This window comes from Bufo bufo, chromosome 7 (genome assembly GCF_905171765.1).
Source record: "Bufo bufo chromosome 7, aBufBuf1.1, whole genome shotgun sequence".
Taxonomy (NCBI): Eukaryota; Metazoa; Chordata; class Amphibia; order Anura; family Bufonidae; genus Bufo; species Bufo bufo.
The window spans coordinates 221,916,442-221,939,286 of record NC_053395.1 but is presented as its reverse complement, the minus strand read 5'-3'; the positions used below and the strand labels follow the sequence as shown (position 1 = coordinate 221,939,286).

General features: G+C 45.1%; 1 protein-coding gene across 2 annotated transcripts in view; it reads left to right on the top strand.

Moving 5' to 3' along the window:
- WNT6 (Wnt family member 6) overlaps positions 1-21,594 on the top strand; it is a 78,088-nt gene extending 56,494 nt beyond the window's left edge. For both annotated transcript variants that reach the window (XM_040439389.1, XM_040439390.1), the window contains exons 3-4: positions 7,741-8,045; positions 20,209-21,594. In XM_040439389.1, coding sequence (XP_040295323.1) covers positions 7,741-8,045; positions 20,209-20,670 — 767 coding nt within the window. In that variant the 3' untranslated portion in view covers positions 20,671-21,594. The remainder of the gene's footprint in view (positions 1-7,740; positions 8,046-20,208) is intronic.
- Positions 21,595-22,845: the final 1,251 nt, after the last annotated feature.

Below are 22,845 nucleotides of genomic sequence, written 5' to 3'. Positions count from 1 at the left end.
GCGCTCCTGCTCAGTTCTAGGACGCCCCCCTCCCCTAATCATGATGACTTATTTGATCAATGTGTATATCTGAACCCGGGCTGGAATTATTCTCATTCTTATATTATTATGGGACAGACGATGATGACGCAAGATTTCTAGGAAAGAAAATAGGAGATAAACAACTGCCGATATAGCAATTCCCTAAATATATTATTTATCCTTGCCTGCAGACCACAAGTCTCCAATCTGTTGCTCCTCGACTGCGGCAAAACTACAAATCCCAGCATGCCCTGAAACCTGCAGATTGCAGCTGAGTGCTATAGACTATAGAAAATGTATCCAATGCTTTAGTAAATACACTTTGTAGCAATTTGGCGGAAACAGAATACAGTTGAGTTGCACTGAGCCCCCCCCTGCGCGACCTATGGTACGTGGTAAGTGGTTGACCCTGTAACCAATTGTGCATTGACGCCCTGGAGCTTCAAGTTACATCACTGGATGTGGTCACTGTATACTAAAAAGTTCCACAACTTTCTAATATAGTTCCTAACTATTTTAAGGTATCTGCTTGCAGTCAGTGAATGAAATCATTCCCATTCATAGGCTGAAAACCCACACAGGTTGTGAACCAAGACAATAGAGACAGTGAGTTGAGCATTGTAGCAAACTGTCAACTGCGAGAAGTCTTAGGCTAGAGAGACATATTTTCAGTCCCTAGATTTAAACAAGAATGTTCCCATTCACTGACAACAACCAGAGATCTTGCACCAGATGGACAGAGCCCTGTGTGGACAGAGACAGGCATGAACTATGCCAGCAAGTGCACAATGTACATTTTCTTCCCACAATTTACCTTTGCTTTGTCATCCAGATCACATTGGCTTCGGTGCCAAATGTTTTAGCTGCTAAAAATATCCTAAATTATTGGTTGTTGAGGAGGAAGCGGAAGGTCGAGAGCGAGCGGGTTCTCGTCGCAGAAGTTGTAACTGATGCTTTTACCCCCACCGGGTCCTGTTCACTCAGAATAAGCCCTGGCTGTATGACCCAATGAGACATTTCCCCTGCAGCAATAGAATGGCACAAGAATAGCTCCTTTCACTGACAACAAGCAGAGATCTTCCAAATGTTGAAGAATTGTAAGCCAAATATATTAGAAAGTCTAAGAACGAGGAATAACAACAGGTCAGGAACAGGGGGAACGACAACAGATGGGCAGAAATGGGAGGAACGCCAACATTTCAGGGGCAAGAACTGGCAGAATGCCAACAGGTGAGGGGTGGAAAAGGGGAATGCAAACAGGTCATGGGCAGGGGCATAACTAGAAAAGAATGGGCCCCATAGAAAATTCCTGCAACCCCCCCTCCCGTGGCTAGTCAAGACCGCCCACGCTCACAATACAACCCGCACCCACTCAGTAGTTATGCCCCCTTAAAGGGGTTATCCCCGTTGGGAGGCCTGTTGTTGGCGGGGTAAGTATCACCTGTATGAGGTGCCCTGGCATCTTGGGGGGCATTATAAGGGATGGATAACCCCTTTAACTGTAGTTACGCTTCCTTAGGCCTCCTGCACACAATCTTTTTTTATTTTTTCCGTTTACAGGCCGTTTTTTTGCGTTCTGTATATGATAGAACATGTCCTATTATTGCCTGCAAATCACGTTCCGTGGCTCCATTCAAGTCAATGGGTCTGCAAAAAAAAGGAACACATACGGAATGTACTCCGTATGTCTTCCGTATCCGTTCCGTTTTTGCGGAACCATCTATTGAAAATTTTATGCCCAGCCCAATTTTTTCTATGTAATTACTGTATACTGTATATGCCATATGGAAAAACGGAATGGAAAAAGGAAATGGAAACAAAAAAACGGAACAACGGATCCGTGAAAAACAGACCGCAAAACACTGAAAAAGCCATACGGTCGTGTGCAAGAGGCGTTAGTCCCCGCTCACAGCATTGTCCCCCCACCTTACATTAGTGAAGCCCCTAAAATATCAGTAATACTCACCTGGCCCATTCTCCCGATGAACGGAGCACATCCCGCCCTCTCCAGTAGGTGCGAGGCAGAGACGTCATAGAGCCTGCTGGGCGGAGTAGTAGAGCGCACAGGCCGGGGACTGATCCTCAGCCCAGCAGACTTGATGATAAGCACAGGAACCATAGTAGTATTATTTAGGTTATATACTATATGGCAGTGTTATTTGGAAACAGTATAGTAGCATTATTTAGGTTATATATGGAAGCATTATTTGGGCACTATATGGTAGTATGAGGACATCCATTACCACCCAGGCCTCGCCTGCCAGTGCACACAGACAGGGCCTGTTTCTATATGCCAGTAATATGTGGGCACTATATAGTACAGGGATGGCCAACCTGAGGCCCTCCAGCTGTTGCAAAACTACATCTCCCAGCATGCCCACACTGCCTACAGCAAAGCATAGTGGGAGATGTAGTTTTACAACAGCTGGAGGGCCGCAGGTTGGCCATCCCTGATATAGTAGTATTATGTAGGAACCATATGACAGCTTTATTTGGGAACAATAGTAGTATTGTTAAGGCACCATATAGTAGTATTATTTAGGTAGTATATGGTGGTATTATTTGGGCACTATATGGTAGTATTTTTAAGACACTATACGAAAGTATTATTTGGGCACTAGATGGCAGCTTTATTTGGGCAATATGAAGTACTAATTTAGGCACTTTTTGGCAGTATTCCTGGGGCACTATATAGTTGTAGTTGGGCACTGTATTACATTATTAATATTAAGGCTCCATATAGCAGTATTATTTAGGTACTGTATGGCAGTATTATTTGGGCATTGTATGGTGGTATTATTTTGGCCCTATATTACAGTATTATTTGGTCATTATGACAGTATATTTAGGCACTATATGGCAGTGTTTGAGCACTGTATGTCGGTATTAGTCATTCATGTTTTTTGACCAGGGGTTTCCACATCCAGTATCTTCTTGACCCACCCCTGCCACTGGGCATCGCCACCACATCCCGATACCAGGTCAGTGTTCAGAGGGAGATCATTTCTCATTTTGACCCCAAGCAGCAGAAATACTTGTCGTGTCCTCGGCATACAGGGTACATCGCCCCTGAGATCAGGGTGGTCTATCCTACAATGTATACCGCAAAATCCTTTAAGGACGGGACGTCACCTTATAAAAAGTTCTAATTCCCCCAAGTTCAAAAGGCGACAATTAAGACATCACCTGTCAGACGGCTGCAAATCCCAAAGGAGTGGTTTTTGATGCGTAAATGGTGGATGAGCGGCGCTTTAAAGGCATTAAGGACGGTAAAGAGGAGCCACGACGGATAACGCCGGGATGTCACATGGGACAAGGAGGAAGATGGAGACCACAAGAGAGGAGCACCACACGTCTGATACCTGTAACCATTCCTGGGGGGATCCGTAAATCACACGGCAGACAAGAAAACATTCTTTTCCTTTATGAAACCCGCTCATTGTCTCGGAGCATTCCTAATTGCTTCATTACAACAGCGGGGGAACATGTCTAAGCAGTAAAGCTGAGGACTTATGTAAAATGGAGCAATAATCGTATTCCTGCCCGCGGGGGGAAAGGAAGCGGTAGGCGAAAACTCCCCACAGTTCAACTCAGGAGGGACCGAGAACTCCAAATACTCCAGCGGCTGCCTGAGGATTTACCCATGATATTAAGTAACTTTTATTGCCAGACACCTCCAGAGCTGCATTCAAAATTCTTCAGGTAACATCTTGAAGTCAGTCAGCAGCAATATGCTGTCAGATACATCCCTAAGGGGTTGTTCGAGTTTTTGATATTGATGGCCAATTCTCGGTGTAGATCCTCAATATCAGATGGGCTGGGGTCCAACTCCCAGGACCCCCACCAAACAACGAGGTCTCTTCGTAGGCTATTGATGGCACGTTTATCGGTCACGTGTCCTAGGCGCGGCTCTGTCCCATTGTAGTGAATGGAGCTAAGTTGCAATACCAAACATGGCCACTATAGAATAGATGGCGCTGTGCTTGGTAACAGCTGATCAGTGGGGGTCTTGGGTGTTGGACTCCAACTGATCTGATAATGATAACCTATCCTGAGGATAGACCATCAATATCAGAATCTCAAATAAATCCCTTTAAAGTTACATCTCCCAGGGGTGCACCAGGCAGCACCAGGTAGGGGCAAGAGGGGGATTATCTGTTTCTGCAGTATAGTATTGGCGCTGTGTTACCCTGTATGTTTTGTAGCTCTGTGTGTAATATTTTCCAAGTATGTCTTTAACAGTAGGGCTGGAGAGAAGGGGTTAGGTTAAGAAATTGGCATTGGGGGGTTGGGGGGCACCGTTTTTGCCTTAGGCAGCAGAAAGGCTAGGTGCACCCCTGCATCTCCCACAGTGCAAAGGAGCAGAACCATGTTCTTTCCAACAGGAGGCAGCAGAGATGGTGAAATGATGTGACCTGAGCAATAACAGGAAGCCAGCAGAATAGTGATTGCAGCTCTGGATGGAAATGGACTACCCCTCAGAGCCAGATCAACAACCATGGCACTCTGTGGGATAGATGCAAGAAAACTGGGATGTGGTCGGAGCTCGTAAATGGTAGAGGCCCTGGACATGTGCCTCTTATGCCCTTTCAAAGTCCCTGCAAGATACAAGTCAACTTTAAAATCACTTTTCATCATTTTCTCATTTTTATGAAAAAACCTGCATGTTCTGATAGATTTAAAACCTCAGCTTGTTGCCAGTAAATAGAAAGGAGCGAATCAAATCCCACGAAATTCGATCCGAATTTCAGGATAAATTTGATTCACCTCGAAGCTGAATTTCCTCGTGCTTCGTGTCAGCGAATCGATTTAACCTGAAATAGCATAAAAAACTAAAAAATTCTAACTTACCTCCTCCATTTTCTCGCGACCGGCAGCCAGCTTCCATCTTGATTGAAGATCACAGCCAAAATCACGTGCGTGGTGACGTATGACGTCACCAGCCAAGCGTGATGACGTAATCTCGCCGGATTTCGCTCCAGATCTTCAAGCAAGATGGCGGCGGCCGGCCCGTTGCGAGCAAATAGAGGAGGTAAGTTTGATTTAACACTCAGGTGCCATGATCATGTATGAACGCGACATCTGAGGGGTACAATGATAGGGGTGGCGCTATCGCTGTTCCCTGTCCTTGCACCCGCTACTTAAAAAAACATTTTTGTAAAATTCAGCGAATCAGCTGAATCGAACTTTTCATAAATTCGCTCATCTCTACCAGTGAATCAGGACATTCCTTCTTCACATTGAGATTCTGCAAACCCTTCCTGACCTGGTCCTCCTCTCTGGAGGTTTGTCACAGTGTATCGTTCTACACAAGTGTTTATCAACAAATAAATGTGCTAAACAAAGCAGCAAGACAAAGCTCTTTCATGTCTTTACCTGCACCGATACATTGTAGAAGACCATTTAAAGTGCTCCCTCCCTCCCCCAACCGTTCAGGACTATAAGAAGCCCTGTTATCATCCCGTTTCCCCCCTAAAAATATAAGAAAGAAGGACAACTCTGAGATATACTGCATTTCAACAATGTGATGTCTTTAGCATTGCCAGACCCTATGCCGGTCGGTGATGGCTAACCTCCAGCACACCATCTGTGGTGAAGCTACGACTCCCAGCATGCTCCATTCATTTCTATGGAGTTCTGAGAACAGCCAAGCAAGTGTACATCTTCGGAGTTGTAGTGCCGGTGGTTGGGCATCACAGGCCTATGCTGATGGCTGCTTCGGGGTTGACATAAGATAGAGCATGAATCTCCAATCTGATTATATTGTTACTTTAGGAGGTAATCGGCGCCAGATGCTTATCTCTCCCTTCTCTATAGAAATAACATGTTTGGGTGGGCTGGACACATATGTCATGGAGGTGATTGAAGCATCATATCTATATCTTGTATGTCCACTTAAATACCGGTCATGCCTACTATTGATCATCTCGTGTTGTATGGCTTCCCTGCTGCAGGCGCCTTGTTACCACTGTTTCTAGACTTAGATGCAATCAGTCTCCACGGATCATTGTTTTCTCTCATTGGGGAATTTGACGGACATAGAAAGTGAGCATGATGTGAATGGAATGTCCCTAACGCCTTCCTATACGTCTGAGCCGGGAGTTATAACTTAGCCTTAGGGGACCTGCTGAAGGATCCCTCAGAGATTGCAGCGCTGTCTCAAAACTACAACTCCCAGCAGGCCCTGACAGCCAAGGTCTATCGGGACCTACTAAGATCTGTAGTTTTGCAAGAACTGGAGAGCAGCAATCTGCTGTAGAGCATACATCAAGAACATGACAGATATGGTGGGTCTTATAGGCATCCAGGCATGAGGTTGGTCACTTTTCATAATTGATTTGGGTCTCAGCATCTTAGGAGAACTTTAAAGTGTATACCTCCCCCCTGAACATCATTTTCTCCTTTTTATCATTTATTGTCTTGTTACCATATTAGAATACCTGTGTTTGTGACACGGCTCCAACCAAATCTACATGGCCATGGAGTCAAATGATAAAATTCTGTTGCCTGCAGCCATCACTAGGGGGAGCTCAGGAGCTTACTTCAAACTATTTATCCATTGACCTCAATAATAATAGAGTATGCAGGGAGCTCCCTCCCACCCGAGTGGTGGCTGCAGGATGACAATTGTATCAGATAACTGTCTGTGCATGGGGATTTGGAGCTCTGTATCAGAAAAATGTGGACCTGTTCACTATAAAACTAAATTTGCTCAGAGTGTTGGACCTGAAAAGGACAAAATGTAGGGGCTGCAGCCTCTTCATAGTCTTACCAATGAATGGAGCGGCAGAGCTGTGTGAGCGGCAGTGTCTCTGCACAGGGAAAACTTAGAAGGGGACATAATACTGAGTCAGCACTGATTCATTATCAGGATTGGTTGGGGTCCCAGGGATCCCCCCCCCCCCCCCCCCCCCCCCACACACACACACACTGATGGCACACCCAAGCTTTACTTTATGAGACTGGAGAACCCCTTTAAGGTGTACTAGTTACCAAATCTGATATCCTGTGTTCTGCTTAATGCAAGAGCCGAATGGGCATGGCAAGATACAGGGATTCTTTGAGTCATGCTCCGCCCCTCTAATCTTGCACTTGATATAACACACTGTTCCTTTAAAGAAAAATGCATTTTTTTTAGCGCTTCCTAATGCTATTGAAACATAACTCCCACCATCCACAACTGACTCCATTTGGCGTCTGCAATAAACTACTGAAGTGGAAATCCTATGAAACATTTTGCTATTATTGTTATTATTGCTTTGTTCCGGGTGTCAGCGCCAGCCACGATTATCTGATGGCAATAAACGCTGCTGGATACCATCGTCATTACTGTTCCCGGGGTAGACGATGAACCCAATCGCCGTAACTGTCGCAGACGTTCATTCCTATTTGGACCGATGTGACAAGATCCTATTGTCTCAGGGCAATTACTAGGAGATGAAATAAATCTAGCATTGCCTCCGGCTGGATCCTCTTACCCCCTTGGTATATTGTGACTGGCAGATCCCCCTCTTTGGCAAAAACCAAAAAAACTCAAATTTATGAACCTCAGCCAAGAGAGGAAGAGCCATAGCGTAATGCGAGAAGATACAATTTGCTGCACTTTAGTTCCGAGCTTGTACACAATGTATCATTTCTAGGGGCTAATTTGGAGAAAATGAATATTGTAAATATTTAGGAAAATGATTGGCAATTAATAATTCCTTTTATTCCCTGCAGATATCCGGGAGACGGCCTTTGTTTACGCCATAACTGCGGCCGGGGTGATCCACGCGGTGACGCAGGCTTGCAGCATGGGGGAGCTGATGCAGTGTGGCTGCGAAGTGACACGGAACTGGGCGCCGCCGCCGCCTCTCGCCATTGGACCAGGGGCAGATGGATCGTCGTGGGAGTGGGGAGGCTGCGGCGACGACGTGGAGTACGGCTATGAGAAGTCGCGGCAGTTCATGGACGCAAAGAGAAAAAAGGGGAAAAGCGACATCCGCACCTTGATTGACCTGCATAACAATGAAGCAGGAAGGCTGGTAAGGATTCTTTACAGTAAGGGTGGGTTCACACTAGCGTTAGGGATTCCGTTATGGCTTTCCGTTATAACATGGTTATATCAGAAAATAATGAACTCCATATGAAGGAAGGACGGATCCGTTCTTCTGCCCATAGACTTGTATTATGCCAGAATGCAAAACGGAAGCCTTTAAAAGACATTCCGTTTGCTTTCCGTCCTAATAGAAGTTTATGGGAATCAAGACGGATCGCTTACGCTTTCCCATAGACTTCTATTAGGACGGAAAGCAAACGGAATGTCGTTTAAAGGCTTCCGTTTTGCATTCTGTCTGGGAATTCCATTGTTTTCCGTTATAACCATGTTATAACGGAAAGCCGTAACGGAATACCTAACGCTAGTGTGAACCCACCCTAAGAGTAGTAATGCAGAAAGTAGGAGCTGGATATCCTTGCAATACTTCCAAAACCTCATAGGACTTGTAGTTCCAGAACATACAGAGCTTTCCAATGGTTCTGGCTCCATTACTCTACTGATCACATGATTTTTTTCTTAGTTTTAAAGTGAATTTAGTGTTTTTGACCCATGCTGATCGGGTATTGGTGGCGTATCCTAGTGACAACCTCTTTAGTTAAAGGGGCTGTATAGGATTAGAATAGCATGGCTGCTGTCTATCAGAACAGCGCCACCCATATACACAGGTGGTGTGTGGTATTGCAGCTCAGCCTCCTTCACTTCAATGGAGCTGAGCTGCAATACCAGACACAATCTGCAGACAGGTGGGGCAGCATTTTTGTCTAATCCTGCCTCGGTCACTGGATTGACCTCTCTCTCAGACTTTCAGGAACCTGCAGTGAGGAGCGATGTGACACAATGGGTAATATCTATTAACTGGGGAATGGGTTATACCCCTAAATTCTCCCTGAGATGGAGTTTTAGGGGGTGTACAGTTATCAAACAGAGTTGGACCCTTGTGACCCCAAGACCAAATAGCACACGGTAGGTGGAGGACCCCGTTTCAGATTTTGCATTGGTGCTCAGGGGCTTCAAATTGACCCTCTAATATACCCCACTGTAGTGTAATTCCCCATCTACTGCACTGACAACCCCCAGTGCACTTGTAAAGTTCCTGTGTAATGTCCCTTTAATTGTGTCAACAAGCAGAACAGAATTCTGACTCAAAAAAAGAAGAAGTGCCAAATAACCGTGATTTACAGGGATAGTCTAGGCAGAGCCGTCTGCGCTCATTCTCCGCTGTCACTCAGAGGCACTGAGGAGCGGTGAGGACAATGGATTTTGGCTTCATCCCCTGAGACCTGTGGTTTCCTATCCACGATCATTGAAAAGTATTTTAATTAAAGAGCCAGGTGAAGGAAGAGGCTTCCATGAATCATGAATTAATTAGCAATGAGCGATGGATTGGGGAGGCAGAGGCAGCCATGTGGCCATGGAAAATTCCTGGGGGTGGTGGGTTTTGCCTGCAGGGGATAGAAGGTGCATTCCATAAGAGAAGCATCTAGGTGTTATCTCACCAATCTATCTCTGCACCTCCTCCTCTGTCCTCTCTATCTCTCACTCCCTGTCTTCCTGTCTCTTTAGCTTCATCCATTTGCTTAATTTCTATTCTATTTTTATTTTTTTGGGATCGGAAGCCCACGGAAGCACTACGAAGCACCTCCATGCCGCAAAAATAGAACATGTCCTAATTTTAGCGGTGTGGACTATATCTTGTGGATTGCGCACCCATTCAAGTCAGTGGGTCCGCATCTGCAAATGGCCTGTACACGGACAGTGCCTGTGCATTGCGGACTGCTATTTGCACGGACATCAGACACTGTGTACATACATTACATTACTTATCCTGTACCGATTCTGAATTACATCCTGTATTATACTCCAGAGCTGCACTCACTATTCTGCTGGTGCAGTCACTGTGTACATACATTACTTATCCTGTACTGATCCTGAGTTACATCCAGTATTATACTCCAGAGCTGCACTCACTATTCTGCTGGTGCAGTCACTGTGTACATACATTACATTACTTATCCTGTACCGATTCTGAATTACATCCTGTATTATACTCCAGAGCTGCACTCACTATTCTGCTGGTGCAGTCACTGTGTACATACATTACTTATCCTGTACTGATCCTGAGTTACATCCAGTATTATACTCCAGAGCTGCACTCACTATTCTGCTGGTGCAGTCACTGTGTACATACATTACATTACTTATCCTGTATCGATTCTGAATTACATCCTGTATTATACTCCAGAGCTGAACTCACTATTCTGCTGGTGCAGTCACTGTGTACATACATTACATTACTTATCCTGTACTGATCCTGAGTTACATCCTGTATTATACTACAGAGCTGCGTTCACTATTCTGTTGGTGCAGTCACTGTGTACATACATTACATTACTTATCCTGTACTGATCCTGAGTTACATCCTGTATTATACTCCAGAGCAGCACTCACTATTCTGCTGGTGTAGTCACTGTGTACATACATTACTTATCCTGTACTGATCCAAAATTACATCCTGTATTATACTCCAGAGCTGCACTCACTATTCTGCTGGTGCAGTCACTGTGTACAAACATATTACTTACCCTCTACTGATCCTGAGTTACATCCTGTATTATACTCCAGAGCTGCACTCACTATTCTGCTGGTGCAGTCACTGTGTACATACATTACTTATCCTGTACTGATCCCGAGTTACATCCTGTATTATACTCCAGAGCAGCACTCACTATTCTGCTGGTGTAGTCACTGTGTACATACATTACTTATCCTGTACTGATCCAAAATTACATCCTGTATTATATTCCAGAGCTGCACTCACTATTCTGCTGGTGGAGTCACTGTGTACATACATTACATTACTTATCCTGTACTGATCCTGAGTTACATCCTGTATTATACTCCAGAGCTGCACTCACTATTCTGCTGGTGCAGTCACTCTGTACATACATTACTTATCCTGTACTGATCCTGAGTTACATCCTGTATTATACTCCAGAGCTGCACTCACTATTCTGCTGGTGGAGTCACTGTGTACATACATTACTTATCCTGTACTGATCTTGAGTTACACCCTGTATTATACTCCAGAGCTGCACTCGCTATTCTGCTGGTGCAGTCTCTGTGTACATACATTACTTATCCTGTACTGATCCTGAGTTACATCCTGTATTATACTCCAGAGCTGCACTCACTATTCTGCTGGTGCGGTCACTGTGTACATACATTACTTATCCTGTACTGACTCTGAGTTACATCCTGTATTATACTCCAGAGCTGCACTCGCTATTCTGCTGGTGCAGTCTTCGTGTACATACATTACTTATCCTGTACTGATCCTAAGTTACATTCTGTATTATACAACAGAGTCGCATGTACTGTCATTGGAAACAATCAGTAAACATGTCCAAACATTCCTAACTAGGGATGAGCGAATCGACAGTACAGTCGTACAGTGCTAAAATGTATTGGCTTTAATGAGCCGAAGTTATTGCTTCATGAAGTCTCGCGAGAATTCGCGTAATAACTTCATAAATTAATTTCTACTGTAAAAAAACATTTCCCGAACTCTGATTCGGTTCCAAGGTACCACTTGTGCTATGCAGTCGCTTTGCAGAGTCGCAGGTTTTTATATACATTAATTCCAGGGGAGGCTCTTTTACAGCTTCCATGTATTCCTGGCCTTAGGCCGGTTTAAGACACACGGCAGACATGGATTTTAAGTGAAAAATGCATTGTATCCGGAACAAGTGCGGGTTCGATGCGTTTTTCACTGATGGTTGCCCGGAGACGTTGTTTGTAAACCTTCAGGTTTTTTATCACGAGCGTGAAAAACGCATCAAAACACATTGCACCCGCGTGGAAAAAACTGAACAACTGAATGCAATCGCAGACAAAACTGACTGAAGTTGCTTGCAAAATGGTGCGAGTTTCACTGAACGCACCCTGAACGCATCCGGACCTCATCCGTCACGCTCGTGTGAAAGGGGCCTAACTTCCCGTTTGCACAGTGTCTCCCTGCAGACCTGATATTCACCAGTCATATCAAGCGCTGTCTCCACTTGCTGTCAACGCGGAGCTGTCTAACTGCTGACAGATTGCTTTAATAATCTACAGTCAGCAGTTTGCTATTCCAGAACGCAACCGTTCCAACATGTGGCTTCTGATACTGTCTAATTCCTAAAAAATTACGGTATTTCCTTGTTTATTATTTTTAAAGGACACTTGAAATGATGGAAAATCAATACCCCCATCATCCGCAGTGGCAGGAAGCCTCAGTGCATTGAAAAATAGATTATCCCTTTGGAAATTTCCATCAGATACATAAGACATATCACCACCAGATGTTGCATCACAGTAGTTCAGGGTGGCGCTGAGCAGTGAAAACCCAAAAGGGACCTCAGCCCATTATTCAGAGACTGGAACCCCCACTAGGACTATCCCCTTAATGTTCACACCGCCCTCTTATACTGGAGATGTACATGGCTGATACACTCTGTATCATCAGGCTCCAGTGGTCAGTATTCACATGGGACGCCAGACAGGGTCCGGGAGCCCCACAGGCCATCAGCGCCCCCTCCCCCAGCAACTTCAAAGCTTCATCACTGTAGAATAAAAAGTTCTGCAACTTTCTAATAAACTTTGTACATTAATTCCTCACCATTTTCAAGATCTCTGTTTGCTGCCAGTAAAAGGCGTTTATAACCAGAGACTAAAATCCCATACATACCGAATACTTCACACAGCAGAGGGTTTGTTACAGTTCACTAGCCAACCCTCACAGAGATACGGCGGGTCCGAAATACACGGGGAACCGGCCGTGTGCGCATTCCGCATCACGGATGCGGACCCATTCACAAATCCGGAGATGCGGTGCAGAACAGAACGGAACCACTACGGGGTTCCGATCCATGCTTCCATTCCGCAAAAAAATAGAACTTGCTCTATCTTTTTTCAGAAAGGACGGATCACAGACCCATTCAAGGTGAATGGGTCTGGATCAGTTCCGGCCGCCGCACGGACGTTGCCCGTGCATTGGGGACCGCAAATTGCGGTCCCCAATGCACGGAACGGAACCAATACGTTTGTGTGAAAGAGGCCTTAAACACATCAGCAGGACAAATCTCCATCCTGCCCTGATCCATTGTTACAATGTGTAGTATCGGTGCAGGTACAATGTATCCATCTGTTTTGCTATTATCTAGAGTGGATACAATTGTAACAAACCTTAAATTGTGGAAAATATTAGGTTTTCAGCCTTTGGATGTAAATATGATTAATACCATCTGTAGACACCAAACTGAGAACTTGAAGGGGTTGTCAAATGAAAAATATTCCACAGTTTTGAAACCAGCACCTGGATCTGAATACTTTTGTAATTGCATATAGTGACCGAGTTATTCCATGAAATCTGTCTGTAGAGCGCCAGCTGCAGTTGGCTCTTTTTCTAATCTCTCTGTCCTGCTTACTGAGACGGAAGCACATGCTCAGTTCTCTCCTTAAACCGCCATCAGCTGCAGCAGAAAGTTCACACCCCTGAGAAAGGACTCGCCCCGTAAGCTGATAGCCGTAAATAAATCTAACAGAACAACTGGAGCTACTTATGGGGAGATGTCTGGATCCATGTGAGGTGCAGGGCTGGTCGTAGCTTTGTTAGGCCTCCTGCACACGAACGTGTGCGCCCTGTTGCCGTATTTCAGACTGCATTTGCGAATCCGCAATACACGGGTGCCATTCCGTGGGCATTCCGCATCACGGAACCATTCACTTGAATGGGTCCGGAGATGCAGAACGGAAGCACGGAATGGAACCCTACAGGAGAACTACAGAGTGCTTCCGTGGGGTTTCGTCCCGTAGTTCTGTTCCGCAAAAAGAAAATGTCCTATCTTTTGTGATCCGCTGTGGCTGCCCCACGGACGGTGTTTGTGCATTGCGGCCCGCAGCACGGCCACGTGGCGCACACGTTCGTGTGCAGGAGACCTTAGAAAGAGATTGTCATATACTAGATTATGTATGATTTTCTTTTTACATTATTCATGGGATAACCGCTTTAAAGGGGTTTTCCACCTCTTAGATAACGATGACCTACATTATCTTCAAGAAAGGTCAGCAGTATCAGATTGGTGGGGGTCCAACACCTCGCACCTCCATCGATTGGCTATTTTTGTCAGTCGCTGCTGCCAGAAACAAAAGAGGTTGACAAAGCCACCAGCGGAAAGCTCCATCCACTGAGAGCAGATACAAGGCGTCCTTTCATGGTCACCATGCTGTCTTGTTGGGGGTGTCACTTGTCGGATTCTCACCGATCTGATATTGATGATCTGTCCCATGGATAGGATTGGAAAATATCTAAAAAAATATATATCTGCCTGTCTATGTATTTTATATCTATCTACCGTTTATCTATGTAACTAGCTATTATCTATCAATCATCTCGATCTATAATCCAAAATGCAATGAAAGCATCTCTGGGAGTGCCGTGGAATTTCTTTCTTTTTCTATCTATAATATCTATCTGATATGGATCTCCTTATTTCCTGTGTCTTAGTTGGACGATGCAGATTCTCCTCCTGTAGTGACATATTGTCTTACAGTATAACTTTACCCCACAGACCTGACACTATTTTGTCTAGATATAGTTTGAGTAACGGCACTTGGCACTGTACCCGGACCCCTCCAGGCCGCTACATTTTCAGGTTGAGCATTTATATGTCAGGATAATTGTAGGTTCAGAATTGTTTCAACTTGTTTGACTGATAATATATATTGTGCAGTGATTCCACCGCACAGGATAGAAATCTTTATCTCATTGCAGTAAAGTATTCTGGGAAATAGAGCCATGGGGCTTTAATACTCTACAGTAATCAAGTAAAATTCAAGAGCGCCCCCATCCTTCTTAGGGTCCATTCACACGTCCGTAGTATATTGCGGATCCACAATACACCCGGCCGGCACCCCCATAGAAATACCTATTCTTGTCTGCAAATGCAGACAAGAATAGGACATGTTCTATTTTATTCCGGAGCCGCGGATCGGAAGATGTGTGCTGTCCGCATCCATTCCTGCCCCATAGAGAATGAATGGGTCCACACCCGTTCCGCAGAATTGCGGAACGGATGCGGACCCATTCTACGGACGTGTGAATGGACCCTTAATCAGGACCAGTAGGAAAATGTAGACTGAGCAACAATATCTTTATCTAAACATCTGTGTGGTTACTTCTCTTGTACAGATCCTCAGTTACATCCTGTATTATACTCCAGAGCTGCACTCACTATTCTGCTGGTGCAGTCACTGTGTATATACATTACTTATCCTGTACTGATCCTGAGTTACATCCTGTATTATACTCCAGAGCTGCACTCACTATTCTGCTGGTGCAGTCACTGTGTATATACATTACTTATCCTGTACTGATCCTTAGTTACATCCTGTATTATACTCCAGAGCAGCACTCACTATTCTGCTGGTGCAGTCTCTGTGTACATACATTACTTATCCTGTACTGATCCTGAGTTACATCCTGTATTATACTCCAGAGCTGCACTCACTATTCTGCTGGTGCAGTCTCTGTGTACATACATTACATTACTTATCCTGTACTGATCCTTAGTTACATCCTGTATTATACTCCAGAGCAGCACTCATTATTCTGCTGGTGCAGTCTCTGTGTACATACATTACTTATCCTGTACTGATCCTGAGTTACATCCTGTATTATACTGCAGAGCTGCACTCACTATTCTGCTGGTGGAGTCACTGTGTACATACATTACTTATCCTGTACTGATCCTGAGTTACATCCTGTATTATACTGCAGAGCTGCACTCACTATTCTGCTGGTGCAGTCACTGTGTACATACATTACTTATCCTGTACTGATCCTGAGTTACATCCTGTATTATACTCCAGAGCTGCACTCACTATACTGCTGGTGGAGTCACTGTGTCTATACATTACTTATCCTATACTGATCCTGAGTGACATCCTGTATTATACTCCAGAGCTGCATTCACTATTTTGGTGGTGGAGTCACTGTGTACATACATTACTTATCCTGTACTGATCCTGAGTTACATCCTGTATTATACTCCAGAGCTGCACTCACTATTCTGCTGGTGGAGTCACTGTGTCTATACATTACTTATCCTGTACTGATCCTGAGTGACATCCTGTATTATACTCCAGAGCTGCATTCACTATTTTGGTGGTGGAGTTACTGTGTATATACATTTGCAGTGGCCAGGTTTGGGGTGGCCCTAACACTACGCTAGGTCCCCCGGACACCGATGAGGTGTCACCATGTGTTGCTGCTTTCCAGAAGGGATAGTAAGGCGTGGTGCACCCCCATGGGAAATAAGTCCAGAGAGTCGGGTCTGCCGTTAACCAGGGTCTTTCTTTTCTGGAAGAATTCAGGCGAGGCATAGGGTTGGCTTCTCCAGTCTCCTGGCAGAAGAAGGGTTTGATGCTCAGGAAGGGCCTGAGCTAGCTGTCCCTCTCCTTCTCTCTCTCAGAAGGCTGGTACCCTGGTCAAAGGCTGGAGCTCCATGGTCTGTAGCTCGGTAGTCTGGGTGGCTCCTTGGTCACAGGGCTGGTGACTCATGGTCTGTGGCTCAGCGTCCCCATCTCAGCGTCTTCTTCTGGTCACTCATGCAGACCGGCAGAGTCTTTCCCTCCAAGCACTGTTCCCTGCAGAACACTAGGGGCTCGGACTGCTCTACTTATATAAAGTTTTAGCTAGACTAGAACCTTCTAATGGGAGGGATAGAGAAGCTCAGCACAAACAGATACATTGTAACACTTTCCATCTGGCATAGACTTACATTAGGCTACATTCACACTGGCGTTTCGGTTTCCATTTGTGAGATCCGTTCAGGGCTCAGCGGTCCAAAACGGATCAGTTTTGCCCTAATGCATTCTAAATGGAAAAGGATCCGCTCAGAATGCGTCAGTTTGCCTCCGATCAGTCTCCATTCCGCTCTGGAGACTGCCTGCAGCATTTTGCAGTCCGCCTGATGAAGCAGAGCCAAACGGATCCGTCCTGGCACACAATGTAAGTCAATGGGGACGGATCCATTTTCTATGACACAATAGAAAACGGAGCCGTCCCCCATTGACTTTCATTGGTGTTCAAGACGGATCCGTCATGGCTATAGCAGACATAATACAACCGGATCCGTTCATGACGGATGCATGCGGTTGTATTATTGTAACGGAACGCTAATGTGAAAGTAGCCTTAGAGCTTCAGTGAAACTCAATGGCAATGACACAGCAGTTTTTCCAGCCAAAAACAAGTTTCCAGACATAACAACAGAGCTAAACCAGACAGTCACAAGGTCAGTCTGCCTGGTTTTGGTGGTAAACTACGTCTGACTTTTCCCTCCAAAACATGCTCTTCTTTAAGGGTCCATTCACATGTCCGCATTATGGGTCTGCATCCGTTCCACAATTTTGCAGAATAGGTGCAGACCCATTCATTTTTAATGGGGCCGCACTTTCGTTCCGCAGCCCCACAAAAATCTGCAGCCACGGACAAGAAAAGGCATTTCTATTAAAGTGCCGGCCATGTGCGGTCCGCAAAATGCAGAACGCACATGGCCAGTGTCCGTGTTTTGCGGATCTGCAATTTGCGGACCGCAAAACACTTGCGTACATGTGAATGTACCCTATGGCAGCTGTGGAAAATTACCAGCTTCTTATTCAAAGTCCCAAAAGTCTCTCAGCATTCATTAACCCTTTCCACAGAGCCTTGCAATTACATTGCAAATAAACAGAATATACACTCACCTAAAGAATTATTAGTGCCCCCATACTAATACGGTGTTGGACCCCCTTTTGTCTTCAGAACTGCCTTAATTCTACGTGGCATTGATTCCACAAGGTGCTGATAGCATTCTTTAGAAATGTTGGCCCATATTGATAGGATAGCATCTTGCAGTTGATGGAGATTTGAGGGATGCACATCCAGGGCACGAAGCTCCCGTTCCACCACATCCCAAAGATGCTCTATTGGGTTGAGATCTGGTGACTGTGGGGCCATTTTAGTGCAGTGAACTCATTGTCATGTTCAAGAAACCAATGTGAAATGATTGGAGCTTTGTGACATGGTGCATTATCCTGCTGGAAGTAGCCATCAGAGGATGGAGACATGTTCTCATTCTGTTTACCCCAAATTCGGACTCTACGATTTGAATGTCTCAACAGAAATCGAGACTCATCAGACCAGGCAACATTTTTCCAGTCTTCAACAGTCCAATTTTGGTGAGCTCGTGCAAATTGTAGCCTCTTTTTCCTATTTGTAGTGGAGATGAGTGGTACCCGGTGGGGTCTTCTGCTGTTGTAGCCCATCCGCCTCAAGGTTGTGCATGTTGTGGCTTCACAAATGCTTTGCTGTAGACCTCGGTTGTAACGAGTGGTTATTTCAGTCAACGTTGCTCTTCTATCAGCTTGAATCAGTCGGCCCATTCTCCTCTGACCTCTAGCATCCACAAGGCATTTTTGCCCACAGGACGGCCGCATACTGGATGTTTTTCCCTTTTCACACCATTCTTTGTAAACCCTAGAAATGGTTGTGCGTGAAAATCCCAGTAACTGAGCAGATTGTGAAATACTCAGACCGGCCCGTCTGGCACCAACAACCATGCCACGCTCAAAATTGCTTAAATCACCTTTCTTTCCCATTCTGACATTCAGTTTGGAGTTCAGGAGATTGTCTTGACCAGGAGCACCCCCCTAAATGCATTGAAGCAACTGCCATGTGATTGGTTGACTAGATAATTGCATTAATGAGAAATAGAACAGGTGTTCCTAATAATTCTTTAGGTGAGTGTATATCCCAACAGACATATAAAATGCAGTTAAACAGTATTAAACAGTGCAGGTTAATAACCCTTTTAAGATAAATAAAGTAAGAAGTTTTAACTTTGCATAGGGGAAACAGGCGAAAAATGTCCACAGATGTCCAGACTTCACAGTACCTATACTCCAGGGCACTACATATTACATTACTTCCTGTACTGATCCTGAGTTACCTTCTGTATTATACTCCAGAGCTGCACTCACTATTCTGCTGGTGCAGTCACTGTGTACATACATTACATTACTTATCCTGCACTGATCCTGAGTTACATCCTGTATTATACTCCAGAGCTGCACTCACTATTCTGCTGGTGCAGTCACTGTGTACATACATTACTTCTCCTGTACTGATCCTGAGTTATATCCTGTATTATACTCCAGAGCTGCACTCACTATTCTGCTGGTGCAGTCACTGTGTACATACATTACATTACTTATCCTGTACTGATCCTGAGTTACATCCTGTATTATACTCCAGAGCTGCACTCACTATTCTGCTGGTGCAGTCACTGTGTACATACATTACTTATCCTGTACTGATCCTGAGTTACATCCTGTATTATACTCCAGAGCTGCACTCACTATTCTGCTGGTGCAGTCACTGTGTACATACATTACTTATCCTGTACTGATCCTGAGTTACATCCTGTATTATACTCCAGAGCTGCACTCACTATTTTGTGATTTACAGTGATTGTAGTCATTGAGTGTTATCTATATTTTTTTACCAATTAAAACTAGATAGTGACCCATTTTTCTTCTTTTCTAATTTGCTTTTATTTTGATGTTATATTTTTATTGCATTCATTCTTTTCATGATTATGGGCTGTCTTGCCTAATCTGATGTTAACAGCATTTAGAGATTTGCTTTACAGCAGACCATAAAACCCAGTGGTCTAGAGATGTTCATTGCCTTCTTAGGGTTTTGTGAACATGCTTTATGAATTGTGCAAGGTTATTTTGCAGGGAGGAGGAGTAGATAAGCTATGACCATCACCTACTGTTAATGGTGGATGCAGTGTCAGCTTGTTTTGAGGCTCAGCGTGAGAATTGCAGGGTTTCAGGATTATTTTTAAGTACAGAAAATAATTTTTTTTTTTTAAATTCTTTAAAACATAAAGCGCAATCTTCCCATACTTCCCAACTTTTTTCATGTTTTGCTGGATTATCCCTCAAAATGAACTTGAAACGGGGCAAAACTTATGTACGTTAGAAAGTGGGTGTTTCTAGGAGTTTATTGGGCGTTCCTGGCTATAAAATGTATTTCACTGGTTTATGTTTTTTCTTGCTGCAGGCGGTGAAGAACTACATGAGGACAGAGTGTAAATGCCACGGCCTCTCCGGCTCCTGCACGCTGCGTACCTGCTGGAAGAAAATGCCGCACTTCCGGGAAGTAGGAGACCGACTGCTTGAGCGATTCAACGGGGCCTTTAAAGTCATGGGAGGCAATGACGGCAAGACAATAATTCCAGTCGGACACAACATCAAACCCCCCGACAAACAAGACTTGATTTACTCCGCCGACTCCCCTGATTTCTGCCAAGCCAACCGAAAAACCGGTTCCCCAGGGACACGGGGCCGTGTTTGTAACAGCACCGCTCTGGACGTTGGGGGGTGTGACCTGCTGTGCTGCGGGAGGGGGTATCGGGAGGAAACTGTGGTAGTGGAGGAGAGCTGCCTGTGCCGCTTCCACTGGTGCTGCGTGGTAAACTGCAATAAATGCACTGAAAGGAAAGAGCTCAGTATGTGCCTATGAGATGGACTGGAAGGAGAAAGGAAATGGCTCTGCTGTCCTCATGGGGGCACCTGGAGGTCGACCCAGGACTCTGGCCTAGATGCCCCCTCTAAAAACAGAGCTGGTGGACTAAAGTGACATGGAGACTAAGACTGTGCCTCATAGCAGATGAACACAAGGGCGTGTCCTCAAAAAGACTCATTACCTGAATAGGGGGCAACAAAAAAGTATCATTTTATAGATAATATATATATATATATGTATGTATGTATGTAAACGTATACACAGGAGCAGAAGTATAATTTCTCCACTAAATGCCGAGCGACGTTTCATAGTGTCTGCAGAACCGTCATTTGGAGCTGGACTAGGTGCACCCAGCGGTGGAGCAAGTGCATTGGGTCTAGCACCGAGCAGCTTCTCCCCCATTAAGTCATTCTGAAATCCAAAGCCAGTACCGAACCCCCTAGATCTGCAATGATGTTTGGATGGGGAAGGGGTGATTGGTGACCCCACTTATGGGCAGCCAACTGCAGGCATTACTCTGCATTAAATAGGCGCCCACATTTTTTTTTTTCTGTAGGGCCTTCCCCTTACGGTAAAGTCGAAGCCGGCAATTTCACTGGAAACCGTCTAATGTGTATAGGGGTGTCCCCTACAGGGATCATGGAGGTTAGAAGGATCGGGCAGCTGGATTTCAACATGGCTGATCCAGGCCTGGAAGTGGCCTATTCTCCTCACACACACGCACACCGGGCCGGGCAGGGGATGCATGTGTATAGGGGGGGTTCTGGAGAAAGAGCTGCATGAGCGTTGGCCAAGCAGTAATTGCCACCACAGTGTGTCCTAGAAGATGACCAATGCAAATCACCTCTGCCCCAAAAGTATTACCCTGCCCCAGAATATACCCATTATCTCCACTAGCACTGCCTTTATTTGTGGTCAATACCAGTAGAGGAATTCTGTACAGGGATGGCATATTGCTGGGGGGTCTGACCACCAAGCCAGAGAATGAAGGGGCCACAATGCTGTACCCCGGCTGCCCACTCCCCAGAAACTGTAGTGTGGCCCCTATGCTGGCTGCACAGTCATATATACGTCTGGGGGGACTGATGCAGCTCTTGACCCCTTCATTCCCAGAGGTCAGATCTCCACCTGTCATACCATATCCTAGCGAAATACTGTCACTGTACAAGATGGGAATATCCCTTTAAGAACAATACACTCTGGTCATCAATGCTGGCGCTTGCCTTCCCGCCTGCATCATCGTCCATGATCTTGCAAGGTTGCACCGTTATTAGTATGTGCCATTAACATTGGCGTCAGCAGAATGAATCCCAGGGGGGCCCCGTGGCCCTGCTACTGAGCACTCGAAGTGCTGGACCATCAAATGCCGAACTAATGGATGCAATGTGATGAGCTCTTCAATGCTGAAAAATATCAGGACGTTCATGCCAGTGGTGACCCAAGGAAGGAGAAGTCCACTGAGCGGTATGGACCACATGAAATACTACTTGCACTCATGAGATGAGATTAACCGCAGGTACTCCTATCATCCCCGGCGCAGAGCCGCCATCTTTCTAACCTCAGAGCCCCATGGCTATACACTCAGCACTTATTCTCCAGCCTGTGGGACGTCTTCCATCTTCAGACCTGATCCTGGTTTGATGGTTTTTAACTGTGAAAAAGTAATTCTGAGAATTTGTCGCCATTCGCAAAAGGGAAACATAAACCCTCAAAATCGGAGGAGGGCGCTCCCTGTACGGATACGCGGCAGGGGGGTGCACGAGCAACATGTAAAAGGGATTTGTGGGGTTTTATATAAATGAAGCTCAAATGAAAAGTTCTGCAACGTTGTAATTTACTTTATGTTTTGATTCCAACTACCATTTTCAAGATCTCTGCTTGCTGTCAGTGAATGAGACCATTCTTGTTTACATCCCAAATCTGATGCCTGTGTTCACACTGCCGTCCTGATGGCTAAAATAGATCCACTGTGTGACCTCCTCATAGATTCAATTTATTACAGCAAAGAATAATGTAGAATCCTGATGCCAATCTGAACGGAGCTTTGTGCTTCTCACAGCTAAGCGTTTGCTACAATTGTATCCAGTCTAGACAATCCTCTGTGAACTAAACAGTGAGACTGATACATTGTAACAAACTCTGGACGCAGTTGTAGTAAAGCCCCAGCTATGA